General features: G+C 46.6%; 1 protein-coding gene across 10 annotated transcripts in view; it reads right to left on the reverse strand.

Annotated features, from left to right (window-relative positions):
- The window catches only part of SLC39A11 (solute carrier family 39 member 11), a 373,844-nt gene that overhangs the window by 342,270 nt on the left and 10,281 nt on the right, over nucleotides 1–21,293 (reverse strand). For 7 of the 10 annotated variants that reach the window (XM_060202669.1, XM_060202667.1, XM_060202662.1 and 4 more), the window contains one exon: nucleotides 20,598–20,636. The exons of the other annotated variants lie outside the window; for them this stretch is intronic. In XM_060202669.1, coding sequence (XP_060058652.1) covers nucleotides 20,598–20,636 — 39 coding nt within the window. The remainder of the gene's footprint in view (nucleotides 1–20,597; nucleotides 20,637–21,293) is intronic. 10 annotated transcript variants of the gene reach the window in all.

Below are 21,293 nucleotides of genomic sequence, written 5' to 3' on the forward strand. Positions count from 1 at the left end.
CCTACTACAAAACCCCCTTTAAGAGCATTTTATTGGAGGTGTGTCTCTTTACAAGACTTAGCATCAATATCCAGTTTCCCGTCTCTCCACAATATAAGTCAGCACAGTACACACTCTACCAACTTGTCATCTTCCTCCACCGCAGGTCACTGGGTCTCCAACCCCCTTTCACTCCCTTCTCTCTCTCTCTCTCTTTAAATATTTTTATTTTTATTACTGGCTACAGACAGAGAAATATTGAGAGGGGAGGGGAAGATAGAGGGAAAGAGACAGAGAGACACCTGCAGTCCTGCCCCATCACTCATGAAGCTTTCCCCCTGCAGGTGGGGCCCAGGGACTTGAATTCACTGTGTAATGTGTAATGCTTTGTGTAATGCTTAATGAGGTGCGACACCGCTCAGCCCCCTTTCACCCCCTCCTCTCTAGTGCCCTCTATAATCTTTGGGCCTGTGACTATAGACCACAATTAATTTTCCCCCTGTATCTTCCCTCCTTTGTTGTTGTTGTTGTTACCTCCAGGGTTATCGCTGGGCACTGTGCCTGCACTACAAATCCACAGCTCCTGGAGGTTGTTTTTTTTCCCTTCTGTTGTCCTTGTTGTTTATCATTGTTGCTGTTATTTTATTGTTGTTATTACTGCCGTTGTTGCTGGATAGGGCAGCGATTAAAGGAAGACAGAAAGGGGGAGAGAAAAACAGACACCTGCAGACCTGCTTCACCACTTGTGAAGCGACTCCCCTGCAGGTGGAGAACTGGGGGCACGAACCGGGATCCTCACGCTGGTCCTTGGGCTTTGTGCCAGGTGCACTTAACCCGCTACACTACTGCCTGGCCCCCAAAGCTTTTCTTTTTTTTCTTTTTTTATTATCTTTATTTATTTATTGGATAGAGACAGCCAGAAGTTGAGAGGGAGGTTGAGATAGAGAGGGAGACAGAGAGACACCTGCAGTCCTGCTTCACCACTCGTGAAGCTTTCCCCCCGCAGGTGGGAATCAGGGGCCTGAACCTGGGTCCTTGCGCATTATAACATGTGTGTTCAACCAGGTGCGCCACCACCCGGCCCCTTTCTTCTTTGTTTCTTCATTGCCACCTCTGAGAGCATCCTGTTACCCACCCCTCTCCTTCTGCCTTATTTCACTTAACATGACTCCTTCAAGTTCCATCCAAGTTGAAGGCAATGAGAGGTTGGCATCACTTCTCTCCCACTGTGGTTATCTCCCACTTCCTTAATCACTCCACTGTTGTTAGGAGACTCAGGCTGTTTCCAAATTCTAGCTATTCTAAGTAGCACTGTACTGAGCTGAATTTAGTCCAAACCTTTTCCTCTCAGATCAGAACACCTATGACTACTTGGGCCCATGGCACTAGTCTGTATGGCTAAGAGTGTTAATTGTTGACTCTAGTTTCTTTTCTTTTTTTCTTTATTACACATTTGTCATTTTATTTACTTATTTTTACCAGAGTACTGCTCAACTCTGGTTTATAGTGGTGTGTGTGTGGGGGGGACTGAACCTGGGACTTTGAAGCCTCAGGCAGGAGAGTCCCTTCGGTTGACCATTATGCTACCTACCCCCAGCCTCAACTCCACTTTTTAATCTCCCTTTCTTTTAGCCACAAAACCGCAATATTCCCTGGACATATCATGACACAGCTCAGAGGCTGTAGGCTGTGGACAAGCGCCACCCATGCAATTACAAGAAAGACTTGTGAGTAAGCTGTGCCCAGTGAGATGTGGCTGGAGGTGTCCTGCAAAGCCTGCAGGAATCTCCTCTCCTCCTGCCGTTTCACTGATGTGATGACCTGAACTCCAGCCATTGCCTTGGGGCAGGAAAAGCAAAGAGGCCCCTCTAAGACAAAGCAGTGAGCAGAACAGGAGCTTGGATCCCTCGTAACACTGCCACGAGTATGCTTCCCCAGGCATGGCCTCTGGATGTCTTTTTCCTACATGAGATGTAGTCTCTGTTAAATCACTATTTTTCAGGGTCTCTGTTACTCTCAGTCAAACCAAATCCGAAACAGAGCAGCAGGAGACATCACCATCAGCTCAACTTGATGTAGGTGTCTGGTTGCCATGGAGACCACCACTCCAACACACAGATTCCAAGGTACAAACCCACTCAAATGAGAAAGGCCTGATGGAAATCTGAGAGATATCCTCCCTCACCCCCACCTCTTGGCCCATAAGCCAGAATGATCAATGCCAAACCAAGCTCACAACGGGTCTAGGAAAAGTAGCCCCAGAATTACAGAATCTCTAATAGACTTCCACTTCTTTTTCTATTTATTTTTTATTATTTATTTAGGAAATAGACAGAAATTGAGAGAGAAAAGGGAAATAAGTGGAAGAAGAGCGAAAGCATGGGGGGGGGCAGTGGCACACCTGGATAAGCACACATACTACGAAGCGCAAGGACACTCAAAAGGATCCCGGTTCGAGCCCCCGGCTCCCCACCTACAGAGGATTTGCTTCACAGGCGGTGAAGCAGGTCTGCAGGTGTCTATCTTTCTCTCCCCCCTCTGTCTTCCCCTCCTCTCTCCATTTCTCTCTGTCCTATCAAATAAAAAATTTTTAAAAAGACCACCAGAAGTGTTGGCTTCATAGTGCCAGCACTAAGCCCCAATGACTGGAGTCAGAGAGAAGGGGAGAGAGACAGAGAGAGACTCACAGTACTGCTTCACTGCTTATGGAGTTTCCCCCACACAGGTGGGGACTGGAGGCTTGAACCTGGATCCTTGTGCATGGTAACGTGCACTCAACCAGATGCACCACCACCCAGCCCCTAGGCGTCCATTTCTTTGTCCCCCTTAGCAATCCAAGGACTGCCAACACATCCGAGCTCCCTAGCTAGCAGTAACCTCCCTGTCTCTGGGTTGCTATCCTTTTCTGTCCCGTTACCTTCTTGGAGCACGCTGATGGGTGCTCCAAGCTCCACAGCTCCACGCTGATGGGTGCTCCACAGCTCGTGGCTGTGGCTCCTCTGGGGTCTGGGTGGTGGTGCACCTGATTGAGGGCACAGGTCACAATGCTCAGGGACCTGGTTCCAGCCTCTGGCTCTCCATCTGTGTACAGGAAGCTTTGTAGGCAGTGAAACAGTGCTGAAGGTCTGTCTCTCCCTCTTTCACTCTCTCTCCCTCCCTCCCTCCTTCTCAACTTCCCTCTGTCTCTATCCAATAAATAAGAAATTAAATAAAAATAAGAGCTAGATAGGCAGCATGATGGTTATGCAAAAAGACTTTCATGTCTGAGGCTCGAAGGTCCCAGCTTAAATCCCAAGCATGGGGGGGGGGGGGTGTCGGGCGTTAGCGCAGCGGGTTAAGCGCACATGGCGCAAAGCACAGGGACCAGAGTAAGCATCCCAGTTCGAGCCCCCGGTTCGAGCCCCCAGCTCCCCACCTGCAGGGGAGTCACTTCACAGGCGGTGAAGGAGGTCTGCAGGTGTCTGTCTTTCTCTCCCCCTCTGGCCCATGAGGAAGGAGGGGAGAAGATGGGAAGAGAAGGGTTAGGAAAGTCCCCATCTAAGAGGCCTCTGGGCAGGTCTCAGGCCCACAGGGCCGAAGCCGCTCAGTGAGAGAATACACATGGCCTCTTCTGCTGAGACACACACAGTTACGTCCCATCACCACAGACAGCGGCTCATATATCTACCGTTTCCTCCCCCACGGTTCATAATGACATTAGAAATCTCAAGCGTGAAATTGAAAAGAGGAAAAGGAAATGCAATGGTAATAACAACAATAAAAAATCTCTCTCTTTCCTGAGTGTTTTTCCTCCCTTTCCTCTTCTTTCCTCTCTCACCTGGGCGTCCCTGCCAACAGCGACGGAAATATTTTTTAAAAAGGGCGAGCCCCATCTTGTGGGCACAGGGTGCTCAGGATGAGGACGGGTGTAGGGACAGAGCTGTCCTCACAGGCTCACCCTGCTGTCGGGGAGCCAGTAGGATGTGACTAGAGATCCAGCCTGTCTCCCGTGAAGTCCTCAGTGCGTCCTGCCCGTGGCTGGCATGGTTTCAGACCAAGCATTCATCTGAGCCGAGACGCCGGCGTTGTTCCCCACAGAAAACAAGCTAAAGTAGCCAGAGGGGAGTTTCCACACCATGGTAACTTCTTCTTAGAGATTTCTTATGAGAACAAGTAGATGATTAATAGCTAGTCTCTTAAAGAGATGGACTCTTCTCCCCTCCCTTTCCTTCTTCCTGCCCTCCCTATCTCCTTCGAAACTTCCTCCATTCTCTTGAAAACAGCCGTCGGGGAGGTGTATCAGTGGTACAGTGCCTGTCTTATACATACAAGGCCCTGGGTTCAACCTCTAAGACCAAAGACAAAATGAGTGGGACTCCATGCATGGTAAAACAGTGCTTTTTGAGTCCTTTCTCTGTCTCTCTCTCTCTCCCTACCTCCCTCCATCCACTCTTCCTCCTCTCCATTACTCACTTCTCTCCTATAAAAAAAAAAAAAAGAGGGGGCCAGGCACCTGGTTAAGAGCACACATTACAGTGCACAAGGACTCAGGTTTAAGGGCCTGTCCCCACCTGCACAAGTAGGTGAAGCAAGGCTGCAGGTGTCTCTCCTCTCCTCTCCTCTCCTCTCCTCCCCTCCCCTCCCCTCTCCTCTCTCCTCTCCTCTCCTCTCCTCTCCTCCCCTCTCCTCTCCTCTCCTCTCCTCCCCTTTCCTCTCCTCTCCTCCCCTCTCCTCCTCTCCCCTCCCCTCTCCTTTTCTCCCCTCCCCTCCCCTCCCTAGCTCTCTGTCTCTATCCAATTATAGATAAGTAAGAAATATTTTTTTAATATTTTCCAAAAAAAAAAGAAGACAGTAGAGAGAATACTTTACCATACCCAAAAACCTGGGTTTGAGGCCCTGGCCGCTACATGGGAGCACCACTCAAAAGAGGAAGCCTTGGGAGTCCAGTGGTAGCGCAGCGGGTTAAGCGCAGTTGGCGCAAAGCACAAGGACCGGTGTAAGAATCCTCGTTCGAACCCCTGGCTCCCCACCTGCAGGGGAGTCGCTTCACAAGTGGTGAAGCAGGTCTGCAAGTGTCTGTCTTTCTCTACCTGTCTCTGTCTTCTCCTCCTCTCTCCACTTCTCTTTGTGCTATCCAACAAAGATGACATCAATAACAGCAACAATAATAACTACAACAATAAAACAACAAGGGCAACAAAAGGGAATAAATAAATTAATCAAATAAAAAAACTTTTTAAAAATTCTTTAAAGAAAAAAGAGGAAGCTTCACAAGTGGTGAAGCAATGCTGTATACTAGTATCCCTTCTTCTCCTCCTCTTCCTTCTTCTTCTTCTCCTCCTCCTCCTCCTCCTTCTTCTCTCTCTCTCTCTCTCTCTCTCTCTCTCTCTCTTCTCTCAGTGCCTTTCCCCTATTTTCACCTCTAGGGAAAAATAAACCAGTCTGACAGAAGCAATGAAGCGCTGGCAGTAAATAAACAAACAAACAATGGTCCAGGGGAAGGCTCAGTAGTAGAATGCATATCTAAGAGCCTAAGTTCAATCTTTGGTACAAAACATAAAAGCCTTCCTCATGCAAACCTTAAAAACTCCAGGCCCTGCAGGGGGCATAGCATAATGATTCTGCAACAGACTTTCATGCTTTGAGGCTCTGAAGTCCCAAGTTCAATCACCAGCATAGTCACAAACCAGAGCTGTGCAGGGCTCTTGTGAAAAATAAAAAATAGGGCAGAGGGGAGATAGCATAATGGTTATGCAAAGAGATTCTCATGCCTGAGGTTCCAAAGCCCCAGATTCAATCCCCCCACACCACCATAAGTGCTCTGGTAAAAATAAATAAATAAATAAATATAAAAACCTAGATTCCCAGCCCAGGAGGTGGTACAGTAGATGGAGGGAGCACTGGACTGCCAAGCATCAGGACCTGGGTTCAATCCCCAACACAAACGTGTCAGAGTGATCCTTGCTCTGGCTCTCTCTCCCTTTTGAATCCATCCATCCATCCATCAGTCAATCAGTGTCAAAATAAAAACAAACCCACTTTCATAAAATAACAACAATAGTAACACAGGAGGTTTGAGGTAGAGGAAGACTCCCTAACAGAGTCCAGGGAGAGATAGAGAGGTTCTCCCGGCTGCCTCGCCCCCCAGGGAATGGTGAGCAGGTGTGGGGGCTTCCCTCAAGCTCCACCCCCCCAGACCCCCAGACCCCCAGACCCTCAGTCCTGCCATGGAGCAGAGGGAGTCCTAGAGGCCAGAAGTGAGTCACAGAGCTGAGAGACAGGACCAGCTGGACAGACAGGGTGGCAATAAGGAAACTCCATGACAGTGGAGGCTGAATGTATGTACCAGCTGTGCAGGGGCCGGCTGGGGATGCAGGAGAGCCTCCAGATAAGACGAAAAACTTTCATTAAAAAAGAAAGACCCCTGCAGCACTGCTCATGATGCTCCCCGCCTACAGGTGGGTACCCAGAAACTGAACCCAAGTCCCCGTCTGTGGTAATGTGTGTGCTTCACTGGGTGTGGCACTGAAGACTGAACTCTAAAGTTGGTTTTCCCCCCTGGTCACTGCTCTCCCTACTGTCTGCTCGGGAGTAAACCCTCCCAGTGGATCTGGGGGAAGAACCCTCCCCGAGCCTCCCTCACAGCAATTCAAGTGCATCTCTTCCCAACATTTCTCCATGGCAATGGAGACCAGTTGGCCACCGTCATCCCTCCAGACTAAGGCACCATCAATGGAGAGTATCATTAGCTTCCAATAGAGAACCATTTATTATTTTTTTTTGGGGGGGTACACATTATTCACCACTTGCTGCACAATAGTAGACCCAGCCAAAAATTTCCTTAAGGAAGTCCTGTCTATCCAGAACCCAGCTCCCTGTAGGATTCAATAATAGATATAAAATTGTCTTTTCCTGCAGAAGTAAGCTTCTTGATTGGGAGGTTGCCTTTTTCTTCTCTGCAGATTCCTGACTGTATTTATTCCACACACGTGCTTCTTCCTTGAGACAGAATGGACACTGACTCAGAGGTCCCGACTTAGTTTAAACCTCACCAAGAGGAGGCATCAGAATCACAGCAGAGAGAGCAGCATTGGCATGGTGACCTTCCATTTGCCAGCCTCCAAGTCACTCTAAATTCTAAATTCTTCTCTCAGCAGACAATTGCTGTCTCACTCAGATAAAAAAAAAAAAAAAGATATTCAATTCCATGATTTTAGTTATCATCAAATAGGTGAGCCAGTGAGTAGACAAGCCAAAGACCAACTGAAGCACTTCTCAGTTGTCTCACAACAACAGAAAAAGACATCTTTGCATAACACAGATGCAAAAAGCTCTTAAGGAACCATCCAGATCAAGGTCCTCAGGTCTCTGCACAGATAAACGAGGTCCAAGAAGCCTTAGCCGAGAGTCAAGCAGCTTAATGTCAGCAGGACACCTCACTCTTCACTTGAGTTTGATAATCACTCAGCTGCTGTCCAGCAATTTATTTATTTATTCTTTTTGTTGCCCTTGTTGTTTTATTGTTGTAGTTATTATTGATGTCGTCATTGTTGGATAGGACAGAGAGAAATGGAGAGAGGAGGGGAAGACAGAAAGGAGGAGAGAAAGACAGACATCTGTAGACCTGCTTCACTGCCTGTGAAGCGACACCCCTGCAGGTGGGGAGCCGGAGGCTTGAACAGGGATCCTTAAAGTTGGTCCTTGCGCTTTGCGCTACGTGCACTTAACCGGCTGCTCTATCGCCCGACTACCCAGCAATTGTTTTTAATGATTTATTATCTCTGTTTATTAGATAGAGACAGCCAGAAATCCAGAGGAAGGGGGATAAAGTGAGGGAGAGAGACAGAGAGACACCTGCAGCCCTTCTTCACCACTTGCAAAGCTTTCCCCCTACAGGTAGGGCCTCAGGGTTTGAACCTGGGGTCCTTGCACATTGTAACATCTGTGCTCAACCAGATGTGCCACCACCCAGCCCCAAGTTAATTTTTATTTTTGCTTTTATTCTTTTTAGGAGAGCATTGCTCAGCTCTGGCTTATGGGGGTATGAGGGGGATTGAACCTGTGACCTTGGAGCCTCAGGCATGAGAGTCTCTTTGCATAACCATTATGCTACCTACCCGCATGCTGTCCAGCAATTTTCAGTTAACAGACAAGTCATCTACTCTCTCTGGATGTGCTTCCTGTCTGTGCGTGGAGAGAGAAGGCCCTGCTTTTTAGGTTTTTTTTTGTTTTTTAATCTAATATAGTCAGAAATTGAGAAGGAAGGGGGAGATAGAGAGGGAGAGAGACAAGAGACCCACCTGCAGCTCTACTTCACCACCCCCCTGCAGGTGGGGCCTGGGGGCTCGAACCTACGTCCTTGTGTGTTGTAACTTGAGCACTCAACCAGGTGTGCCACCACCACCACCTCCCTCCCTGCTCCTTGCCCCCCACTCCCACCCCACCCCCCACCCCGTGTTTAAGAAGGGAAAATGCTACAGTAAGAATGGGTGTGAGATTGGGTGTGAACCCCAGCTCTGCTCACTACGTGATCCTGAACAATTCTTTTATACTCACTGTGCCTCAGTGGACCCATCCAAAAAATGGAGGTAACCACACACCTCGTAGAGTCCTCATGAAAATTCAATTAGATGGGCCTCACCAAAGTGCTTGGCAATGTCCCTTGTACATGCAAAGGGCTCAATAAACATGAGTCATTATCCTCATCTAAAGTCTCTTCCAGCTTTAAAGTTTTGTGGCTCTAGGATTCTAGGAGGGAGTAATGAGTCTCCCCCCTTTTTTTTTTGTTAATGGTAACAGCTCTTGCCATTAAGCTTATGCTGCTGGCAAAAACTCAGACCAAACCTAAGTAGTACTGAGAAAGCCAATGATGACTAGAGACTAGAGTGATTTGAGGAGTCAGGAGAAAAATAAGCTAATGGAAGCTGAGAGAAGTCATTAAAGAGAACAGATGAGCATTTCCAAGGCCTTGCTGATGAGGAAGAACAGCTGTGCCTATCACCAGGCCACTGAAGAAGCCACCACACATGCCCTTTGCCCCAAGAATCCTTTTTTCTTTATTATTGGGAGGATTAATGGTTTATTTTTGTTAATTATTATCTTTATTGATTGGACAGAGAAAGCCAGAAATTCAGAGGGAAGGGGGTGATATAGAGGGAGAGAAACAGGGGCAAGGAGGGGAGGTAGCATAATGGTTATACAAAGAGACTCACTCTCATGCTTGAGGCTCCAAAGTCCCAGGTTCAATCCCCACCCACCCATCCCAACCCCCCACCCCACCCCCACCACCATAAGCCAGAGCTGAACAGTATTCTGGTTAAAGAGAGAGAGAGAGAAACAGAGACAACTACAATACCACTCCCAAAGCTTTCCCCTTGCAGGTGGGGACTGGGGGCTCAAACCCAGGTCCTTGCACACTGTAACATGTGCGCCACCACCCAGCCCTGGGGTTTACAGTCGACAGTAAAGTACAGTAGTTGGTGCATTTCTCAGTTTACCACATAAAGCTCCGATCTCCCACCCAGGTCATCCTCCGCCACCATGTTCCAGGACCTGGGCACACCCCCACCCCCAGAGTCCTTTACTTGGCGCAATACACCAACTCCAGTCCAGGTTCTGCTTTGTGTTTTCCCTTCTCTATTCTTATTTTTTAACTTCTATGAGTGAGATCATCCCATATTCATCCTTCTCTTTCTGGCTTCTCTCAATTCACATGATTTCTTCAAGATGAGGTTAAAAAGGTGACTTCACCTTTTTTTTTTAAATATTTACTTATTTATTTCCTTTTGTTGTCCTTGCTGTTTCATTGTTGTAGTTATTATTGTTGTTGTTATTGATGTCATTGTTGTTGGATAGGACAGAGAGAAATAGAGAGAGGAGGGGGAAGACAGAGAGGGGGAGAGAAAGATAGACACCTGCAGACCTACTTCACTGCTTGTGAAGCGACTCCCATGCAGGTGGGGAGCCAGGAGCTCGAACCGGGATCCTTACACCCGTCTTTGCGCTTTGTTCCACCTGTGCTTAACCCACTCTGTAGAGCAGTCTGGAGAACTCTCACAAGGCTAGAAGTAGGCCTACCCTATGACCCTGTAATTTCTCTCCTAGGCATAGTTCCTAAGCAACACAAATCTTTATTCATACAGGAGCTCCAGAGTCAGGTATGAGCACAGTGGGTTAAGCCCTGTGGCGCCAAACCACAATGGCCACAATGGCCACCTCCCGCTCTGCAGCCAGCCCTTCTCCAGGTCAGGAGAGAAAAGAGAGTGAAAGCAGGAACAGAATTGGATTTTATGGGATAAAACCGGAAGTGGCAAGTTAGGAATGGAGATGGCTAGGAAAGGGGGGGGGAGAAAAGAAAAAGGCACACGGGGAACTTCCTTAGCTATGGTTTTAGCTGGCAGAAATTAGCAATACCCTGAGGGGATAACGTGGTGGTGAGAAGATCTTTAGTCATTTATAAGACAAAGCAGAATATTGGTATGTAGATATAGCAGCATAGGGTGGTTTGTGGCCCCTGCCTAACTCAACCACATCTGCACAATTTCCCAACATGTGTACAGCTATGTTCACAATAGCACAATTTGTAATAGCCAAAACCTGGAAGCAACCCAGGTGTCCAACAACAGATGAGTGGCTGAGCAAGTAGTGGAATAAATACACAATGGAGTACCACACAGCTATTAAAAGTGATGAATTCATCTTCTTAACCATCTTGGATGGAGACTGAAGGAATCATGTGAAGTGAGAAAAGTCAGAAAGAGAAATATGAATATGGGATGATCCCACTCTATCCCAGAGACAGAAGTTGAAAAATCAGAGCAGAAGGACCTTGGGCTGGAGTTGGTGTATTGCATCAAAGTAAAGGACAAGGGTAGTGGGGAGGATTCAGGTCCTGGAACATGATGGCAGAGAAGGACCTAGTGGGGGGGGGGGTAGAGTGTTATGTGGAAAACTGAGAAATGTTACACATGTACCAACTATTGTATTTTACTGTTGACTGTAAACTATTAATCCCCCCAATAAAGAAAAAAACATCAAGATGATTCATAAGGGGGGAAAAGGATCTTCTCTATGTGTATCCTTATAAAAATCTGTAAAACTCATTCACTCACTCTGAAAGTGACATTTAAAATGATTTGTCTAGGGACTGGGTGGTAGCGCAGTGGGTTAAGTGCACATGGCACACAGTGCAAGGACCGGCTTAAGGATCCTGAGTCAAACCCCCGGTTCCCCACATACATAGAGGGGTCGCTTCACAGGCGGTAAAGCACGTCTGCAGGTGTCTATCTTTCTCTCCCCCTTTTTGTCTTCCCCTTCTCTCTCAATTTCTCTCTGTCCTATCCAGCAACAACAACAACAAGATCACAACAAGGGCAACAAAATAGAAAAAATGGTCTCCAGGAGCAGTGGATTCATAGTGCTGGCACCGAGCCCCATCGATAACCCTGGAGGCAAAAAAAAAAAAACTTTATCTTAAGTATAAAGAGTCGCAAAATATGTGTTCTCTGACATGTAAATATTGGCTTTTTTAAATAAAATGAGTTCACGTGTTCTCTGCAAGTTTCCAGAGGGATCTATGCAGTTTAAGGGTTTGATCCCCACCACTATCCACTTGGATAATAGATTCCAAGGAAGCTGTCAGTTATGTGTCACATGCTTTTCTGTCCACATCAAAATACACAAGCAGGCCTGTCTCCTAAAGGAAGAAAAAAAAATTTACATCACCCTTTTCCCCCCAGGACTTGCATTTCAATTTCATTTCTCCACAGACTTTTATCACAAGCAGCTAGTACTCATGGTAAAAAGTCAGTTGATTGTTCACTAGTCTTGACAACGGTGAACTTGGAGAACTCAGTTACATTTTTAGAAGTGATTTCCCTTGGAAGCCATCAGATTTAACACAGGGAGTTCTAGAACAGCAACCTCCACGCCTGAAAACCAAGAAATCCGCGCTTAAGCCCTCACTCTGTGACATGCCAGAGCTTAGCAGGGCTTCACACTCTGTGTATGTGTGTGTCTCTCTCTCTAAGCAAAATAAATTTCCCAGATTTTAAAAGCATCAACCTCAACTCTAATTCCCAACACAGAAACTCTGATCACTTCACTTTTATCTGGCTTACTTGACCAGCCAAAGACACAACCATAAACAGTGCTAAGTGTCACTCTGAAGACTCAGTGAGTTTGATTGTCACCCTGCCAGTTCTTAGCAACATCGCCCCGCCAGATATTCGTCGGGATGCGGCATCATCTAAGTTCATTTCCCACGTCTACGCTCGACCGGACCTGCCAATATACGCGGATATCTTCGCCCACCCTGTCCAACGCTTGACGTCTCGTCACCCAATCTGGTCCCCTACGCCTACACTGAACTTCTCTGTTCCAGACTCTTGGAAACAGAGTTGGCAGTCAGCTGAGGTCAAGAACAAACACCTCATCACAGACCCCTGCGAGCGTCAACCCAGCTTTGACCTAGCACATTATGATTGGGCCCTCCTCAATTGCTATGGAACAGGCCATGGCCGGTGCGCCGCTATGTTCCGTCGCTGGGGAGCCAGAGACGACCCGAACTGCCCCTGCGGCTCCAGACAGACTATGACCCACATAGTCAACGACTGCCACCTCTCCAGATTCAAAGGAGGTCTCGAAACTTGACATCAGGCTCAACCTGACACTGTTGACTGGCTACGGAAGAAGGGCAAACGCTAGAAGAATTGTCACCCTCCTCAAGGAAGGAGAAATCCTGGTTTCCCCAAAGAGTTCATTTTATTGTTATGATTACATGAAAAAAAAAATAAATAAAGACAGACAGACAGTTATCAGGGGCCGGGCGGTGGTAAACCAGATTAAGCACACATAGTATGAAGTGCAAGGACCTGCACAAGAATCCCGGTCCACGCCCTCAGCTCCTCACCTGCAGGGAGGTTGCTTCACAAGCAGTGAACCAGGTCTGTAAGTGTCTCTTCCTCCCTCCCTCTGAATTTCTCTGTACTATCCAAAAAAAAGGGAAAAATGACCACCAGGAGCAATGGATTTCTAGTGCTGACACTGAGCCCCAATGACACCACCAGAAGGGAAAAACAAAAACCACAGATGTCCAGTGGGTTATAAGCACTCCTCCATCTCCAGTCACTGTAGAAAGTTCCTTCCTGTCAGCATACTTGACGTCCAATGGTACTAGGCTCACCCACCTGCACTCCAGTTTGTGGGAATCCCACAACTAAGGCACCCCTCACCCTTCAGAAACCCAGAATTAAGTCAGTCAAAAATTAAAGAGAGGAAGAAAGAAAGGAAAGAAGGAAGGAAGTCCACTGTTGTGGCCTGGAGGTGGCACAGTGTATAGCGCATTGAACTCTCTAGCATGAGGTCCTGAGTTCAACCCTGGTTATCACATGCACCAGCTTGATGCTCTGGATCCCTCCCTCTCCCTCTCCCTCTCCCTCTCTCTCTCTCTCTCTCTCGTTCAATAACAAATAAATCTTTCCTTAAATGTCTACTACTGCTTTTCTTCATCCCAAATCAGACACTTTACACATTTCCATGTACTTTGGACTTTTCTTTAACAGGTCAGATGGATGGAGTAAACAGCTAATGGTATTTATACACTTCCCTCTGAGTTACTCTCTGCCCTAATCCAGTTTTGTTGTTGTTGTTTGTTTGTTTTCTTTTGCCTCCAGGGCCATCACTGGAGCTCGGTATCTATACTACAAATCCACTGCTCCTGGAGGCCATTTATCCTTTTTTTTTTTTTTTTTTTTTTTTTGATAAGGCAGAGAGAAATTGAAAGGAGTGGGGAAGAAAGAGAGAGGGAGAAAGAAAGGCAGATGCCTGCAGACCTGCTGCACTGCTTGTGAAGCAGCCTCCCTGCAGGTGGGGAGAAAGGGTCTGGAACCGGGATCCTTGTGCAGGTCCTTGCGCTTCGTACTATGTGCACTTAACCCTGTGTGCTACCGCCTGGCCCCCTTGATTCAGCTTTCTAATCCTATTCTCAACTCAGACACCATCTTCCCAGACAATATACTTAGTCCACCTGCATGTTAGCTATCAGGCTCAGGCAAACATTACTAAAGTCATGAGCCCCTAAAATAGACACGCCTAAAATAGACTTCCTAGCTTCTTCCTACACAAAGACCCTTGCTCAATTCTTACCTTTAGGTTCCTGTTTATTAAACCATTTGTCCAACTTTATATTATACTGCTTTTCAGTCACCAAGTTGCAGATGCTACCATGATGCCGCCCTGACTTCCCTGGGCAGAAGACCTCACCAATGTGTCCCGGAACCTCACCTCCCAGAGCCCTACATCACTAGGGAAAGCTAGAAACAGGCTGCGGTATGGATCCACCTGCCAATATCCACGTCCAGTGGAGAAGCAATTACAGAAGCCAGACCTCCCACCTTCTGGACCCCATAAAGAATTTCAGCCAGGGAGTCAGGCAGTAGCTCAACAGGTTAAGCACACATGGCGCAAAGTGCAAGGACTGGCATAAGGATACCAGTTCGAGCCCCCGGCTCCCCACCTGCAGGGGAGTTGCTTCACAGGCGGTGAAGCAGGTCTGCAGGTGTCTATCTTTCTCTCCCCCTCTCTGTCTTCCCCTCCTCTCTCCATTTCTCTCTGTCCTATCCAACAACAATGACAACAATAATAACTACAACAATAAAACAACAAGGGCAACAAAAGGGAAAAAATAAATAAATAAAAAAGAATTTTGGGGGAGTCGGGCGGTAGCGCAGCGGGTTAAGCACAGGTGGCGCTAAGCACCAGCGGAAGGATCCCGGTTCGAGCCCCCGGCTCCCCACCTGCAGGAAAGTCACTTCACAGGCGGTGAAGCAGGTCTGCAAGTGTCTGTCTTTCTCTCCCCCTCTCTGTCTTCCCCTCCTCTCTCCATTTCTCTCTGTCCTATCCAACAACGATGACATCAATAATAACTACAACAACAAAACAACAAGGGCAACAAAAGGAATAAATAAATAAATAAATAAATAAAAATTAAAAAAAAAAAAGAATTTTGGCCCAGGGCAATGGGTGGTGGCACACTCTGTCAAACACAGAGTACTATGCACAAGGATACACTCAAGGAACCAGGTAAGAGGCCTGGCTCCCCACCTGCAAGGGGAATGCTTCACAAGTGATGAAGTAGGTCTGCAGGTGTCTTTCTCTTCTCTCCATCTCCCCCTTCCCTTTCAATTTCCCTTTCAATTTTCCTATCGAATGAAAAGAAAAAAGAAAAACAAAATGGGTCCATACTTTCTAAGGAATAAGGAGTAGGGAAGTTTCCAGTAGAGGAGATGGGACATCGAACTCTGGTGGTGGGAACTATATGGGACTATACCTCTGTTATTTTGCAATTGTTAATCATTATTAAATCACTAATAATTTTTTAGAACAAGAAGATAAAATGGTACAACTACCATGGAAAACAAACAAAAAAAACTTTAACAATTTTTAATTAAATTTAAAATTTCCGTGAGCCTAGGATTCTAATCACCTAAATAATAGAATTACTAGACTGAATTATTACTGCAACTATTTGTGGTAGAGAATAGACTCATTCATGTATCTGTGAATAAATATTTCTAGTTATTACGAAGATAATACAGGGTTAGTTGTTTACTTCTGATTTTCTGGGTATAAATATAAAAACATAGGGAGTCAAGCGGTAGCGCAGCGTGTTAAGCGCAGGTGCTACAAAGCACAAGGACCAGAGTAAGGATCCCAGTTCAAGCCCCCGGCTCCCCACCTGCAGGGGAGTCACTTCATAGGCGGTGAAGTAGGTCTTCAGGTGTCTATCTTCCTCTCTCCCTCTCTGTCTTCCCCTCCTCTCTCCATTTCTCTCTGTCCTATCCAACAACAACAACATCAATAACAACAATAATAACTACAACAATAAAACAAGGGCAACAAAAGGGAATAAATAAATATTTAAATATATATATAATATAAAAAACATAAAAGAAAAGTATAAACATAAAAGAGAAGTTGTGTTCATATCAAGAAAATGATAGAGAAAATAGATATTTTCAGGCTGAGTGGTGTCACACCTGGCTGAGTGCATGTTAACAGGACACGGGTTCAAGCTCCGGTCCCCGCCTGTAGGGGGAAAGCTTCATGAGAGGTGAAGTAGTGCTGCAGGTGTCTCTGTCTCTCACCCCCTCTCCCACCCCTTTCCCTCTCAATTTCTGGCAATGTCTAGCCAATAAAGAAGTAAAGAGCATACGTTGTGGATGGAGCTTGAAGAAATCATGTTAAGTGAAATAAGCCGGAAACAGAAGGATGAATATGGGATGATCTCACTCTCAGGCAGAAGTTGAAAAACAAGAGCAGAAGAGAAAACACTCAGCAGAACCTGGACTGGAGCTGGTGTACTGCACCAAAGTCAAAGACTCTGGGGTGGGTAGGGGAAAGAGTACAGGTAAAGGATGACAGAGGACCTTGTGGGGGCTGCACCGTTATATGGAAAACTGGGGAATGTTCTGCATGTACAAACTATTGTATTTACTGTCAAATGTAAAACATTAATCCCCCAATAAAGGGAAAAAATAAAGATAATTTAAAAATTTAAGAAAATATATATTACTTTAGGATACTGGCTTTCTATTCTTTGAAATGTATCCAAGGTCTAGGCCCCAAATCACAGAATGGGCCATCATGGAAAATTATTTTTCAGCTTTAGCATTCACATCTCATGAAGCTTCCATCCCTGCAAGTAGGGACTTGGCGCTTGAACCTGGATCCCTGAGTACTACAACATTACAAGCTACCTCCCAGCCTTTCTGTGTACTCTTGACAGTACATAGCCCCTAAGCTAATTATGGGGCCCAGATCATATCAAATCTATGGGGTTTACAGTCAACAATATTTATACCCCTTTTCCATATTTAAGGAGCTACTCTCTCCCCTGATTCAGATTTCTGATCCTTTTCCTAGCCATGACACCACCTCCCCAGACAATAACTTGGATCCACCTGCATATCAGATTTCAGGCTCAGGCAAAAAAAAAAAAAAACACTAGTATAGCCACAGGCCCTTTGAAATATAACTAAAACATGCCTGCTAGCTGTCGACAAAATGGAGGATCCCCCAACTCTTCATCTGCACTATTCCAGCCTTTAGGTCCATGACTGATCAACAATTTGTTTGGCTTTGTATGTTTACTCTCTTTTCAGCCACCAGGTTCCAGATGCCAGCATGATGCCGACCAGACTTCTCTGGACAGACAACCCCACCGATGTGCCTTGGAGCTCTGCTTCCCTAGAGCCCTTCTCCACTAGGCAAAGAGAGAGGCAGACTGGGAGTATGGATCGAACTGTCAATGCCCATGTTCAGCGGGGAAGCAATTACAGAAGCCAGACCTTCCACCTTCTACATCCCACAATGTCCTTGGGTCCATAGTCCCAGAGGGATAAAAATAGGAAAGATATCAGGAGAGGAGATGGGATACGGAGGTCTGGTGGTGGGAATTGTGCGAAGTTGTACCCCTCATATCCTATGGTTTTGTCAATGTTTCCTTTTTTTTTTTCCTCCAGGGTTATTGCTGGGCTCGGTGCCTGCACCATGAATCCACCGCTCCTGGAGGCCATTTTTCCCCCTTTTTGTTGCCCTAGTTGTTGCAGCCTCGTTGCGGTTATTATTGCCATTGTTGACGTTGCTTTGTTGTTGGATAGGACAGAGAGAAATGGAGAGAGGAAGGGAAGACAGAGAGAGAGGGGAGAGAAAGATAGACACCTGCAGACCTGCTTCACCGCCCGTGAAGCGACTCCCCTGCAGGTGGGGAGCCGGGGGCTCGAACCGGGATCCTTACGCCGGTCCCTGCGCTTTGCGCCACGTGCGCTTAACCCACTGCGCCACCGCCCGACCCCCAGTGTTTCCTTTTTATAAATTAAAAATTAAAAAAAAAAAGTACATAGCCAATATTATGATGGCTGCTGGTTTAGAGGAACTCCTGGAAGATCCCACTTCCAGGCTAGTTTTGCAAATCACACAAGGCACCAATTTTTGAGCAGCAGCCCAAAGGGAAATGACATATGACATTCCTTCTCATGTGACTAACACAACACTACCATGGCTCAGTCTCCCCTAGAAAATGGAATCTCAACTAACCAAGCTCTAGCTTGAACCTCCCGGGTTTGCAAGAAACTTGGGGCAAAGAAGAACCCAAGTTTAGCACCACGGGAAAATGGTCCGCTAAATTCAGATGAGACAGTCTACAGACAAACAAACCAATCTTTCCAAGAAATCATGAGCATAGGGTGTACAAAAAAGAAAAAAAATCACAGGATTGCTAAAGGGTAACATATTCAGGAAAATAACATTCAAGGAAGATTGGAGATGGCTCATCTGGTAGAGTGAGAACTTCATCATATGCAAGGGCCTAAGTTTGAACTCCTGACCACCACATGGGAGCTCTTGTAAGCCAAACTTCATGTGCAGTGAAGGGGTGTGTGGTGCCCCTCTTTCTCTCTGTCTCTGTCTCTGATTATCCCTCTCTGTCTATCACCCCCCATTTAAAGGGAAGGAAGGGTAGGAGGGAGGGAAGAAAAAAGGAGAGAAGGAATGCCAGTCCCTGTTCGGGCACCAAATGCCAGGCTAGCTTCTTGGGCGGGAGAGAGACGACCAGGGACTCATGGCTGAGCTGGGAATGCAGTTCAGTCTTTATTGATGAGCTAGGATGCAGTGCAATCAATCTAATCTCTATTCATCAAATCCTGTCCTTTATATCTCCTGAGGCAGAAGTGTCAGGTCAGAAGAGGATGTACATAGGATAGGGGGTGGGTGGGGAGAAGGAAAAAAGCAATTGAACTAGTGGGAATTAAACGGTGCAAAACAGGATGTGACTAGGAGAGGGGGCGGAGTGGAAAAAGAGCGCCAACCAGTGGGGATTAAACCAACGCAGGTCTCAAACCAAACAATGATTATGTAAATAGACCACAGCACTAAACAATGCAAGTGTGATGATCAAAACAGAAGGGGTCTTAGAAGCAGAATTAGAAGCAGACCAACATTTCCCCCTTTCTTTTTAACTAATGGCCATAATATCGGGAGTGTGGGGTGAACAGAAACCTATATCATACAGGCATTTTCAAAAGAAGTGGCATAAGACAGGGAGGAACAAGTAGGAGAGCAGCAAGAACCAGTGTGATGCCAAGGGGAGGCCTGAGGGGACGTTTCCTACCTCAAAGGGTAGGGCCTAACAGGCTAAAGGGCGTTTCCTGCCTCTGGGGGCATCTCTTGCCCCTGGAGGCGTTTCCTGCCTCTGGGGGCAGGACTTAGTAAGGAGGGGGGGTTTCCTGCCTCTGGGGGAGACCAACAAAGGAAGAAAGCGAGGGAGAGAGGGTAGGAGGGAGAAAAGAAGGCAGGGAGGGAGGTAAAGAGAGAGAGGGAGAAAGGAAAAAAGGAAGGGAGGGAGGAAGAAAGGAAGGGAGGGAGAGAAGGAAGGAAGGAGGGAAGGGAGGGGGGAAGGAAGGAAGGAAGAAAAAGAGGAAGGGGGTAGGGAAATAGATCCACCAAAAGCAGAGAAATTGTGCAGAGCACCAGTGATAACCCTAGTGGTAAAGATAAATAATTTTCAATATGAATATTGTGTTTGGATTCTGATTCTAACCAAGCCATTTTAGAAGGCACCTTTGAGGAAAATGGAAGAATCTGAAAATGGACCAGAGTGTGGGTTTATAATAAGAAATTACTATAATTTCAGCTGATGTGATAATGCCACAGTGATTACGTTAAAATAATAATAATAATAAGTCATTCAGTTAGAGACACATATTGAATTTACAGATGAAATTACATGCTGTCTGGGATTAGCCCTCACCAAGTCTTCCCACCTCCCAAGAAGGCTGGAGGATGACGGGTGAAGAGCATCATAGCAAAACACAGTAAGGACTGCAGCTGCATGACGGCTATCTGAGGCGTAGCAGAAGATTCTACCTACTTCTTTACATGTTTGAAAAAAAATAGCCTACCATTGGGGAGTTGGGCGGTAGTGCAGCGGGATAAGCACACGTGGCGCAAAGCGCACTGACCGGGGTAAGGATCCCAGTTCAAGCCCCTGGCTCCCCACCTGCAGGGGAGTCGCTTCACAGGCGATGAAGCAGGTCTGCAGGTGTCTGTCTTTCTCTCCCCCTCTCTGTCTTCCCCTCCTCTGTCCATTTCTCTCTGTCCTATCTAACAACGATGACATCAATAACAAAACAATAATAACTACAACAACAATAAACAACAAGGGCAACAAAAGGGAAATTTAATTAATTAATTTAATTAAATATATATATATATATATATAAAATAGGCTACCTCAAAGGTCTTCCTAAAAAGAGGAAGAGGAGGGCAGAAGGAGATTTCATTTACTGAGCCTATCCAATTACTGCACGTTGGGGCCTGCGTTCTGCACTTGGGCCTTTCCTCACTATTATCTTATTACAGGAGCCCAGAAACAGCTGCCAACAAGCCCCCTCGGCTCTCTAAAGAGAGGCAGAGGCATGCAATGTGCTGGAAAATAAACAGAGCCCGTGATAAGAGCCATTAGCACCTGGGGAACACAGAGATGCAGGGGGCCACAGGGGAGCCACTGGAAATACCCGCTGGCAGAAAAATGGCAGGATAAACACCACCGCATTTACACTTCACGCTGGAAGGCTACTTACCCCTGCTGCAAAGCCAAGGCTCCCATCTAAGATCCGCCTCTGAAAATGAAAACAAAGAGGTTTCAGTCTCTCAGAGATGGATGTCTCCAGGGACCAGAGGCCACAAGGTCCCAGAGAGAGCCATATGGATGAAGCCAGGCCCATGGGAACCAGAACCTGAGCCTTGATAAAATAGGCCAAGAACCAAGTGACACGTCTTTTTTTCCCCTTAAGTCTTCTATCCATTCTGTGGTAAATCAGAGTGTTTTTCTTTCAAGGTGGTATTTGGCTGACAGTAACTATGTGTTGCCTCTTATTTAGCTCTGGTCACAAATGTTTAGAAAACAACAGGCAGTGGCGTGCTTAGTGAGGCGCACATAGTACTAAGCGCAAGGGCCCAGGTTCGAGCCGCCAGCTCCCCATCTGCAGCAGGGACACTTCACAAGTGGTGAAGCAGGTCTGCAGGTGTCTCTCTTTCTCTCTCCCTCTCTATCTCCCCCACCTCTCTCAATTTCTCTCTGTTCTATCCAATGAAATGAAAATGGCTGCCAGGAGCAGTGGATTTGCAGTACAAGCACCAAGCCCTAGTGATAACCCTGGAGGCGGAGGAGGAGGAGGAGAAGGAGAAGAGGAAGATAAGAAGAAGAAGAAGGAGAAGGGGAAGGGGAAGGGGAAGAGGAAGAAGAAGAAGAGGAAGAAGAGGAAGAAGAAGGAGGA

The sequence above is a fragment of the Erinaceus europaeus genome, chromosome 12 (assembly GCF_950295315.1).
Source record: "Erinaceus europaeus chromosome 12, mEriEur2.1, whole genome shotgun sequence".
In the NCBI taxonomy this organism is placed as follows: domain Eukaryota; kingdom Metazoa; phylum Chordata; class Mammalia; order Eulipotyphla; family Erinaceidae; genus Erinaceus; species Erinaceus europaeus.